The following is a 12,086-nucleotide window of genomic DNA, read 5'->3' as shown; positions in this document are numbered from 1 at the left end:
CCCAAGTACAGAAGGGGTCAGATTGGGAGGGGTTCCCAGAAGCAAAGGTTCAGTATGTTGGGGTTCCCAGTTCCAGGGTGTCAGGTTGGGAGGGTTAAGGTTTTTGGGGTAACTGGGTACAGGGTTGGGTCACTGGGAGTCAAGCTGGGCGAGATCATGTATGGAGGGGGGTACCCAGGTAGGGGTCACTTTGGTGGGGGTCAGATTTTTGGGGATCATGTGAGGTGAAGGTCAGGATGTTGGAGTCCTCAATTACAGGGGGGGGGGGGGGGTTGGGTTTGGATAGGTCAGATATGAGGGGTCAGGTTGGAGGGATCAGGTATGGGGAGTCAGGTTGGGAGGGATCAGACATGAGGTCACTTTGTTGCGGTTCAGATGTTTTGGGGTCCCCAGGGGAGGTGAAGGTCAGGATGTTGGAGTACCAAGGTACAAGGGAGTTGGGAGGGGTCAGGTATGGGGGATCTGGTTGGGAAGGATAATATACAAGGGATCTCCAGTCGAGGTTGGAGTCCCTTTGTTGGGGTTCAGATGTTTTCGGGTCCCTAGGTGAGGTGAAGGTCAGGATGTTGGGATCCCAGGTACAGTGGAGGGTCAGGTATGAGGGGTCCTTGGGTGAGGTCAGGATGCTGGGGGGGTCCCCAGTTATGAAGGTCAGATATGAGGGGTCCCCAGGTACAGCGGGGGTCAAAAATGAGGGGTCTCCAGTGGAGGTCGGGTCACTTTGATGAAGTTCAGATGTTTGGGGGTCCCCAGGTGAGGTGAAGGTCAGGATGTTGGGGTCCCAAGGTACAAGGGGGTTAGGAGGGCTCAGGTATAGGGGATCTGGTTGGGAAGGATCAGATACAAGGGATCTCCAGTCAAGGTTGGGGTCCCTTTGTTGGGGTTCAGATGTTTGGGGGTCCCCAGGTGAGACGAAGGTCATGATGTTGGGATCCCAGGTACAGTGGTCAGGTTGGGAAGGGTCAGATATGAGGGGTCCCCAGCTGGAGGTCACTTTATCAAGGTTCAGGGTTTTTGGGTCCTCAGTTACGGGGTTCAGATATGAGGGATCCCCAGTTATGGGGGTCAGATATGAGGGGTCCCTAGTGATGGGGTCAGATATGAGGGGTCTCCAGGTACAGGGGAGTAAGATATGAGGGGTCTCCAGGTACAGGGGGGTCAGAAATGAGGTGTCTCCAGTGGAGGTCGGGTCACTTTGTTGAGGTTCAAATGTTTGGGGTCCCCAGGTGAGGTGAAGGTCAGGATGTTGGGGTCCCAAGGCACAAGGGGGTTGGGAGGGGTCAGATACAAGGAACCTCCAGTCGAGGTTGTGGTCACTTTGTTGGGGTTCAGATGTTTGGGGGTCCCCAGGTGAGGTGAAAGTCAGGATGTTGGTATCCCAGGTACAGTGGGGGTCAGGTTGGGATGGGTCAGATATGAGGGGTCCCCAGCTGGAGGTCCCTTTGAGGTTCAGGTTTTTTGGGTCCTTGGTTGAGGTCAGGATGCTGGGGGCCCCCAGTTATGGGGGTCAGATATGAGGGGTCTCCAGGTACAGGGGGGTCAGATATGAGGGGTCTCCAGGTACAGGGGGGTCAGATATGAGGGGCCCCCAGTTATGGGGGTCAGATATGAGGGGTCTCCAGGTACAGGGGGGTCAGATATGAGGGGTCTCCAGGTACAGGGGGGCAGATATGAGGGGTTCCCGGTTATGGGGTTCACATATGAGAGGTCTCTGGTTATGGGGGTCACATATGAGGGGTCCCCAGTTATGGGGGTCAGATATGAGGGGTCCCAGCTTATGGGGGTCAGATATGAGGGGTCCCCAAGTAGAGGGGTTCCCATATGAGGGGTTCCCAGTTATGGGGTTCACATATGAGAGGTCTCTGGTTATGGGGGTCACATATGAGGGGTCTCTGGTTATGGGGGTCACATGAGGGGTCCCCGGTTATGGGGGTCACATATGAGGGGTCTCCGGTTATGGGGGTCACATGAGGGGTCCCCGGTTATGGGGGTCACATATGAGGGGTCTCCAGTTATGGGGGTCACATGAGGGGTCCCCGGTTATGGGGGTCACATATGAGGGGTCTCCGGTTATGGGGGTCACATGAGGGGTCCCCGGTTATGGGGGTCACATATGAGGGGTCTCCAGTTATGGGGGTCACATGAGGGGTCCCCGGTTATGGGGGTCACATATGAGGGGTCTCCGGTTATGGGGGTCACATATGAGGGGTCCCCGGTTATGGGGGTCACATATGAGGGGTCTCCAGTTATGGGGGTCACATGAGGGGTCCCCGGTTATGGGGGTCACATATGAGGGGTCTCCAGTTATGGGGGTCACATGAGGGGTCCCCGGTTATGGGGGTCACATATGAGGGGTCCCCAGTTATGGGGGTAACATATGAGGGGTCCCTGGAAAGAGGTGTTGGGGGCGGGGGGGGGTCAGGTTTTTGCGGTAAGGTGGCGGTCGGGTTGTTATGTGAAGTCGGTTCCCCCCCCCGGTGTCCCGGTACCGTAGAGGAAGTCATAGGTCCGGCTGGCTCTGTAGGACCCCCCGGGGCCCGGCCGGGTCTGGGTGGTCAGGGTCCGGCTCATGCTCCTTCGTGGATCTCTCCGTACAGCGTCACCATGGAGACGGGCCGCCGCCGCCGACGGTTCCCAGGGAGACGGAGTCACGTGAGGACGGGAGGCGGAGCGGAGAGAAGACTACATCTCCCGGCATCCTGTGCGGCCTGCTGAGAGGGGAGGAGCCAAGGGGAGATGAGGTGGCTCCTCCTCCTTTCCCAGGTGATGTCAGTGCAGAGTTCAGCTCTCAGCAGAGCCCGGAGTGTGCAGAGGATGGAGACTGCTCTGTATTTCCGGGGTCACTGACCAGAAATCCCCCCTATGGGGTCCCTGTGCATGCTGGGAGGTCAGACTTCACTGGCTGCATGCTTGTTATGTAGTGACGTCAGCATGGCAGGTTCTCTTTATAAGGGGACTCCCTAATGACAATAAATCTGGGGTCACCAAGGACCAGAACAGGATATGTCATGTGTCCCCATTGGAATATTTCCCCTTACTTCCTGTTCTGGAGACACAGCAGGAAGTGAGAGGAGATCCTTCCAAAAATGAAAGTTCTGTTGACCCCATTGGAAGGTTTCCCCACAATTCTTCCACTCCCCCCCTCACTTTCCACACTGCATCCAGGGACTGATCACACAAGGTTTATAGTGGGGTCCCCCAATGATATAGCGGGGTCTTCCCGTCCTATCCGTGTCTTCCCGTGTCACATCTTCCTCCTCCTGTCCTCTCCCGTCTCGGACTTTTGTGTGGTGGCGGCTCTTATCAGGAATAAAATCAAACGTCTCCGCACGCAGAGACCCGCCAAGGTCATTATTGGAAGGGGAAGAATAATGCCTCTTCCTGTATGATGGTTGGCATGTGAGGGCTGGCATGCGATATAAGGGTTATGTTTAGGGGTCAGGTGGTACAAACCAGGATTCCCAACTCTGGGCATGGGACCCCCCCCACCCATTGCACCATCCCCCTTCCCGATTCTTTGGAAAAAAATAAAATAATTTATATAAATATTTTTTTCAGATGACTCCCCATGAGATGTGTTTCTCATGCGATTTACGGTTTTCATGCAATTTACAGTTTTCATGTGATTTGTGTTTCTCATGCAGTTGAAGTTTTTCATGCGATTTACAGTTCTTAGGCAATTATGGCTCTCATGCAATTTACATGTCTGATGCAATTTACGTTTCTCATGCAATTTTTTTTTTCAATTCTCATGCCAATTCATGTTTTTCCCCTGTTTCTTACATTGTCTCATGTTACGTTTCCCATGTTTCTTACGTTTCCCGTGTTTCATATCATAGGTCTTTTCATGTCATTGCCTTTTCGTTTGCTGCATTTCCATTAGCTGGTGCTTACATCTTCAGATCCATACAGGCTGAGGTTTCGTTTTTAATCGATTGTCATCCCACAATCTTCTCGCCTGTAGTCCATACGTTCACCATTACACCTTTACTACTACTACCCACCACGGTCTGTGGGTACCTTAGCCCTGAGTGTTCCTTTTAATTTCCTTGTTGTCTCTATGCCATCTCACGTTTTCATGTTTCTCTCGTTTTCCCAGGTTTCTCTTGTTTCTCATGTCTCAAGCAGCGCATATTGGACTCCCCATGAGAGTACAAAATGACATGCGATTTGTGTTTCTCATGCGATTTGTGTTTCTCATGCGATTTGTGTTTCTCATGCAATTTTACGGTTTTCATGCGATTTGCGTTTCTCATGCAGTTGACGTTTTTCATGCGATTTACGGTTCTTAGGCAATTATGGTTCTCATGCCATTTACATGTCTGATGCAATTTACGTTTCTCATGCAATTTTACGGTTCTCATGCAATTTTTTTTTCAATTCTCATGCCAATTCATGTTTTTCCCATGTTTCTTACGTTTCTCATGTTTCTTACGTGTCTCATGTTACGTTTCCCACGTTTCCCATGTTTCTTACGTGTCTCATGTTTCTTACGTGTCTCATGTTACGTTTCCCATGTTTCTTACGTGTCTCATGTTTCGTTTCCCATGTTTCTTACGTTTCCCATGTTTCCCAGGTTTCCCACGTTTCATGTCATTGCCTTTCGCTCGCTGCATTTCCGTTATCTAGTGCTTACATCCAGGATCTGTCACGTCTTCAGATCCATACAGGCTGAGGTTTCGTTTTTAATCGATTGTCGTCCCACAATCTTCTCGCCTGTGGTCCATACGTACACGTTCACCATTACACCTTTACTACTACTACCCACCACGGTCTGTGGGTACCTTAGCCCCGAGTGTTCGTTTTCATTTCCTGTCTTGGCGCAGCAGGTTGCTCGGGCTCACTTCTGCATACACCAGGGTGGTTGTTGTCATTAGGTTCACATTCATACGCTGTTGGTCCTGTCATTTCTGCACCCACCTCCTTTATACTTGTTAGGTTCCAGGGGGATTGTTGTGTCACGGGCTGGTTGTCTGTTGTGTTCTCTGGTTGTTTCACGCAGCTGAGTTGTCCATGTTCTTCCGCTGCAGGTTACCCATCACGTCTATGGGTTTAACAGATTGAGGTGATCGTTTTTTAATTGGCTTGTTCGGTGGCGAGTCTCCTCATCTGTTCTTACGCTGCTTACATATTTCGTACCAGTCTCACGTTTCTCATGCAATTTAGGTTTCTCATGCAATTTAGGTTTCTCATGCATTTTGTTGTCTCAATGCCGTCTCACGTTTTCATGTTTCTCTCGTTTCCCCGTTTTACTCTCATTTCTCATGTCTCAAGCAGCGCATATTGGGGGGATTTAGCTTCCTTCACTCCTTCTCCAGCTCGGGCGTAGCTCGATAGCTCACCCTCTCTCAGAACCCGGACCATCCCAAGGCTTCATTGTTAACACATAGCTAGCTTCAACTTTTTGCTCTGTTGGGGGTATGTCAACGCAGGGGGGGGGGGGGGGTTTCGCTTTCCACGGCTTTGGCTCGGTAAAGCTAATTAGGTTACTGTTCCCTTTCCGCGTCAAGTGCGGAGCAGTTTACCCCGCTGACTGTTCTTCCCTGTCCCAAATCCACACTACCTTTTATTTCCTAGCTACGGCAGGCCAGGGGTGGCGTAATAGTATGGTACCATTGGTAAGTCAGCCATTGCAGCTCCTACTGGCTCAGGGGTTTTTGGTGGATTCCGGGACCCTCGTGGTGCCAAGGCTGGTACCAGTAGGTAGGGTTGCCAACTGTCCGGGTGAATCCCGGACAGTTGGCAACCCTACCTACTGGTACCAGCCTTGGCACCACGAGGGTCCCGGAATCCACCAAAAACCCCTGAGCCACTAGGAGCTGCAATGGCTGACTTACCAATGGTACCATACTATTACGCCACCCCTGGCCTGCCGTAGCTAGGAAATAAAAGTTCAGGTTTGGAATCATGCATTCGGGTTTCAGACCACCTGAAACCCGGACACAATATTTAGACCAGACTATGGCTTCACATGCAGGGTTACGGGCTGCAGTCGGATAAGCTGAAAGTGCCTGTTATACTTTTTCACACTGCCCAAAGCCAGCACTAACAATCCCCCCCCCCCCCACACACACAGACGGGAGAGGAGAGAGAGGGCTCGATCTGCTCCTCTTCCACTTGCCCCTACCCCTTTGTGTCTGCCCACACTCCAATCCCCGGCGCTGTGCCTCAGAAAAGGAAAGTTGGGGCTGGGAATTTGAATTCCAGTAGCCTCAGATACATCTGGATGAGAGGCGATGACTGCCAAGGGGTGAGTGAGCCCACCATCCATCCCTGTCTGTGATTGAAGTCTCCCCCCCTTCTCTCTCCTGCCTCTGAGTGAGTACACTAAAGGTAAATCAGGGTTCTCAGAGCACCCCTTACATCGGAATCTTTACGATGAAAAGATTCTGTTGGACTTTTTCTGTCGGACGTGCCGCTCAGTGTACGCGCCATTAGTGACACTTTGCGGGAACCAGTGACAGTAACACAGTGCTAAAAATATGTACTGTCACTGTACTAATGACACTGGCTGAGAAGGGGATAACCTCGAGGGCAATCAATGGGTTAAACGTGTGCCTAACAAGTGTTTTCTCACTGTGGGGGGGGGGGGGGGTGCTTTTACTAAGGGAAGACATGGGTCCCTGTACCCGCTTTGCAGGAACACAGGATCAATGTCTTCCACACTGACAGAATGGCGAACTGCCTTGTTTACATAGGCAGACCACTAGGCGAGTCCGCCGGATCTGCCGATTGGCTCTGACCAGCACATCATCATCAGAAAGGGACACAGATAATGGAAAAAAAAAATACACCCCCATATAGCTAGTAGGATTTTTTTTTTATTATTCTGCACCGATTGTCTGTGAAAATTGCCCCAGCTCCTGTTGAAGGCAAATCCGGGGACAAAACCGGGGACAGTGTCCTCAATCCGGGGACTGTCCCCTGAAACCGGGGACATATGGTCACCCTACTCTTCAGGTTTCCAGAGTTTGTGAGGCGTTGGGTGCCCATTTGGCCCCTGTTGCAGCCTCTAACTCGTGACTTGGTACAAAGTTACAATGTACAGTCTGATCACTGGGGGAGGGGAGACTAAGGACATTACTCCTCCTCCTACAAAGCTACAATGTACGGTCTGCTCACTGGGGAGGGGAGACTAAGAAAATGCTTCCTCTTTCCTTGCACAGGACATTACTCCTCCTCCTTCTACAAAGTTACAATGTACAGTCGGATGACTGGGTGGGGGAGACTGAGGAAATGCTTCCTCCTTCCTGCAGCAGACTAATGACATCATCTCAGCCTAGGCATAGTCACTGACTGGCGCTCCGGGATAAAAGGTGGAGCTGAAATATGATACTGTCAGTGCATATTGTGATATGTGGGGGATTAATGCATGCGATTGCACCCTCGTGTGTTGCAATAAATGCGTTGCCACAATGACATGGCATTCATGAGATTTACTGTAGGAAAGCTATTCCCCCCCCCCCCCCCCCCCGCTATGCTCATCTGTTCTATAGTGCTTACCTGTGCAGTCTCTCACCTGTCCTCTCTATATAACACTTACCTGTGCAGCCTCTCACTACAGCACTTACCTGGTCAGCCTCTCCTCCCTCTATAGTTCTTACCCATGCAGCCTCTTACCTGTCCTCTCTCTATATAGCACTTACCTGTGCAGCCTCTTACCTGTCCTCTCTTTATATAGCACTTACCTGTGCAGCCTTTCACCTTTCCTCCCACTATAGTACTTACCTGCGCAGCCTCTCATCTGCCTCTCTCTATAGCACTTACCCGTGCAGCCTCTCACCTGTCCTCTCTCTATATAGCACTTACCCGTGCAGCCTTACACCTGTCCTCTCTCTATATAGCACTTACCTGTGCAGCCTCTCACCTGTCCTCTCTATAGTACTTACCTGTGCAGCCTCTCACCTGTCCTCTCTATAGTACTTACCTGTGCAGCTTCTCACATGTCCTTTCTCTATAGAAGCCACCTTATCAGTCTATCAACTGTCCTCTCTCTATATTGCCCCCTTGTGCAACCTTCTCGCCTGTCCTCTCCCTATAGCACTTACCTGTGAAGCCTCTCACTACAACACTTACCTGTTCAGCCTTTCACCTGTAATTCCTCTATAGCACTTACGTGTGCAAACTCTCACCTCTCCTCTTTATAGTACTTACCTGTGCAGCCCCTCTCCTCTCCCCTGTCCTCTCACCTGTCCTCTCTATAGTACTTACCTGTGTAGCCTCTCACCTGTCCTCTCTATAGTACTTACCTGTGCAGCCTCTCACCTGTCCTCTCTATAGTACTTACCTGTGCAGCCTCTCACCTGTCCTCTCTATAGTACTTACCTGTGCAACCTCTCACCTGTCCTCTCTATAGTTCTTACCTGTGCAGCCTCTCACCTGTCCTCTCTATAGTACTTACCTGTGCAGCCTCTCACCTGTCCTCTCTATAGTACTTACCTGTGCAGCCTCTCACCTGTCCTCTCTATAGTACTTACCTGTGCAGCCTCTCACCTGTCCTTTCTCTATAGAAGCCACCTTATCAGTCTATCAACTGTCCTCTCTCTATATTGCCCCCTTGTGCAACCTTCTCGCCTGTCCTCTCCCTATAGCACTTACCTGTGCAGCCTCTCACCTCTTTATAGTACTTACCTGTGCAGCTACGCTCTGCTCCTCTCCTCTCCTCTCCATATAGTACTTAACTGTGCATCCTCTCACTTGTCCTTTCTTCATAAAAGCCACCTGAGCAGCCTATCAACTGTCCTCTCTCTATATTGCCCACCTGTGCAACCTCTTGTCTGTCCTCTCCCTATAGCACTTACCCGTGCAGCCTTTCACTTGTCCTCTGTCTATGGAGCCCACCTCTCCTTTGTCTATAGCACCTACCTGAGTATCCTATCACCTGTTCTCTCTATAATGCCCACCGTGCATTCTCTCACCTATCCTATCTCTATAGTACTTACCTTTGCACCCTCTCACCTGTCCTCTCTCTATAGCACCTACCTGTGCAGCCTCTCACCTGTCCTCTCTTTAGCACTTACCCGTGCAGCCTCTCACTACAGCACTTACCTATTAAGCTGCTAACCTTTCCTTTCTCTATAGCACTTTCCCATGCAGCCTCTCTCTATATCACCCACCTATGCAGCCTCTCACCTGTCCACTCTCTCTAGTGCTTACCTGTGCAGCCTCTCACCTATCCTTTCTGATTGTCACCTGTCCTCACTATATAGCACTTAACTGTGTAGCCTCTCACTACAGCACTTACCTTCTCTCTCTCATATAATCACTCACCTGTGCAGCCTCTATAGTACTTACATGTGCAGCCTCCCAGCCGTCCTCTCTCTATAGTACTTACCTGTGCAGCTTTTTACCTGTCCTCTCTCTATAGTACTTACCTGTGCAGCTTTTTACCTGTCCTCTCTCTATAGTACTTACCTGTGCAGCCGCTCACCTGTCCTCTCTCTATAGTACTTACCTGTGCAGCCGCTCACCTGTCCTCACTCTATAGTACTTACCTGTGCAGCCGCTCACCTGTCCTCTCTCTATAGTACTTACCTGTGCAGCCGCTCACCTGTCCTCTCTCTATAGTACTTACCTGTGCAGCCGCTCACCTGTCCTCTCTATAGAAGCCACCTGAGCAGCCTATGACCTGTCCTCTCTCTATATATCCCACCTGTGCAACCTCTCGTCTGTCCTCTCCTATAGCACTTACCTGTGCAGCCTTTCACCTGTCTATAGAGCCCATCTGTCTTTTCTCTATAGCACCTACCTGAGTATCCTATCACCTGTGCCAAAAACAGAAAAGAGAAGACACCTAGAGGGAAAGTGGAAAGCGCTGCACACCCCTAAATACAAATTGTACAAAAATAAGAAAAGAAAGGATTTCCCCGATGGGGCTTTTTGGCAGTGGAATAGCATAGTCAAATATCTTTGTCATGGTTGTATATGAAGAAATTGATTTATTCAAAAAATGTCCAATGTCATAGTATAGTTCAATACAGTACAGTATATCATCTGGTTCAGAGAGTACATATTACATATACCACAATCCAATAAAAACAAACATGTATAGGGGCGTGAACAGTGTGGCTCCTTGTAAGTCCTTCGGGGTGGGCTTTCTTCCTTCCTGGGTAGACGGGGTGAGCATCGGAGACCTCTCGGATTCCTTAAGCGGCTCTTAGAATCCTGGGTGATAGGAATACCCATTCCACTTTTGAGCGGTAAATATACCATCATTGGCTCACCCAATGTTATCTACATTGACATGTTTTTTAACTCTGAATTCATGTATATTCTTCCAGATCCACCTGTCCCCCTGAAGAGACCATATGTTGGTCGAAACGCGTCGGAGCTCAACTACTATATAATACTATAACAATGTGTAACTATACATGTTTGTTTTTATTGGATTGTGGTATATGTAACATGTACTCTCTGAACCAGATGATATACTGTACTGTACTGAACTATACTATGACATTGGACATTTTTTGAATAAATCAATTTCTTCATATACAACCATGACAAAGATATTTGACTTTGCTATTCCGCTGCCAAAAAGCCCCATCGGGGAAATCCTTTCCTTTTTTTTTGTACCTATCACCTGTGCAACCTCTCACCTATCCTACCACTATAATACTTACCTGTGCAGCATCTCACCTATCCTCTCTCTATAGCACTTACCTGTGCAACCTCTCACCTATCCTCTCTCTACAGCACTTACCTGTGCAGCCTCTCACCTATCCTCTCTCTACAGCACTTACCTGTGCAGCCTCTCACCTATCCTCTCTCTACAGCACTTACCTGTGCAGCCTCTCACCTATCCTCTCTCTATAGCACTTACCTGTGCAGCATCTCACCTATCCTCTCTCTACAGCACTTACCTGTGCAGCCTCTCACCTATCCTCTCTCTATAGCACTTACCTGTGCAACCTCTCGCCTATCCTCTCTCTATAGCACTTACCTGTGCAACCTCTCACCTATCCTCTCTCTACAGCACTTACCTGTGCAGCATCTCACCTATCCTCTCTCTACAGCACTTACCTGTGCAGCCTCTCACCTATCCTCTCTCTATAGCACTTACCTGTGCAGCATCTCACCTATCCTCTCTCTATAGCACTTACCTGTGCAGCATCTCACCTATCCTCTCTCTACAGCACTTACCTGTGCAGCCTCTCACCTATCCTCTCTCTATAGCACTTACCTGTGCAGCATCTCACCTATCCTCTCTCTACAGCACTTACCTGTGCAGCCTCTCACCTCTCCTCTCTCTATAGCACTTACCTGTGCAGCATCTCACCTATCCTCTCTCTACAGCACTTACCTGTGCAACCTCTCACCTATCCTCTCTCTATAGCACTTACCTGTGCAACCTCTCACCTATCCTCTCTCTACAGCACTTACCTGTGCAACCTCTCACCTATCCTCTCTCTATAGCACTTACCTGTACAGCCTCTCACCTATCCTCTCTCTACAGCACTTACCTGTGCAACCTCTCACCTATCCTCTCTCTACAGCACTTACCTGTGCAACCTCTCACCTATCCTCTCTCTACAACACCCACCTGTGCAACCTCTCACCTATCCTCTCTCTACAGCACTTACCTGTGCAGCCTCTCACCTATCCTCTCTCTACAGCACTTACCTGTGCAACCTCTCACCTATCCTCTCTCTACAACACCCACCTGTGCTGCCTCTCACCTTCCATCTCTCTATAGCACTTATCTGTGCAAATTCTCACCTGGCTGACTTCCCTCCCGCCTGTCTGATCTCACACCTGCCTCTCTCAGCGCCTCCGCTCACAGCCTGTGTCCCTGGGGGGCCCCTGAATTATTTATCACACATTGTAGATGAAGGCAGTCTGTGGTTGAGGATGTGATACGCCTCGCGGCTCGTCTCTCTCTCCGGAAAAAGCGCAATGTGTCTGGGAAGGGAGGAATCTTCACCAAGGAAGCGGCAGAGGTCCACACCTGTCCAGGTAAGTCCTGTTATTTGTATGACGGGGGTCAGGGTGTCGCCTCCCTGAGTCCTCCAAATTATTCCCCAAGGAGAATCGGCGGATGCGCCGCTCATCCCATCAGCTAATCGGGTTCACGGGGTCATTTGTGG

At 50.1% G+C, this 12,086-nt stretch overlaps 2 protein-coding genes across 2 annotated transcripts in view; one reads left to right on the top strand and one right to left on the bottom strand.

Annotated features, from left to right (window-relative positions):
* The window catches only part of CFAP91 (cilia and flagella associated protein 91), a 51,534-nt gene extending 48,883 nt beyond the window's left edge, over positions 1-2,651 (bottom strand). The window contains exon 1 of the mRNA XM_077479593.1: positions 2,490-2,651. Coding sequence (XP_077335719.1) covers positions 2,490-2,571 — 82 coding nt within the window. The 5' untranslated portion in view covers positions 2,572-2,651. The remainder of the gene's footprint in view (positions 1-2,489) is intronic.
* Positions 2,652-11,930: 9,279 nt separating this feature from the next.
* Positions 11,931-12,086, top strand: part of POPDC2 (popeye domain cAMP effector 2) — a 59,072-nt gene continuing 58,916 nt past the window's right edge. The window contains exon 1 of the mRNA XM_077479591.1: positions 11,931-11,955. The gene's annotated coding sequence lies outside the window, so the exon portion shown is untranslated. The remainder of the gene's footprint in view (positions 11,956-12,086) is intronic.

The sequence above is a fragment of the Lithobates pipiens genome, unplaced genomic scaffold (genome assembly GCF_037356315.1).
Source record: "Lithobates pipiens isolate NorthernLeopardFrog02 unplaced genomic scaffold, aLitPip1_a1.2 Scaffold_16, whole genome shotgun sequence".
In the NCBI taxonomy this organism is placed as follows: Eukaryota; Metazoa; Chordata; class Amphibia; order Anura; family Ranidae; genus Lithobates; species Lithobates pipiens.
Note: the sequence above shows the minus strand (reverse complement) of the source record. Positions and strands in the feature narration are given on the sequence as shown.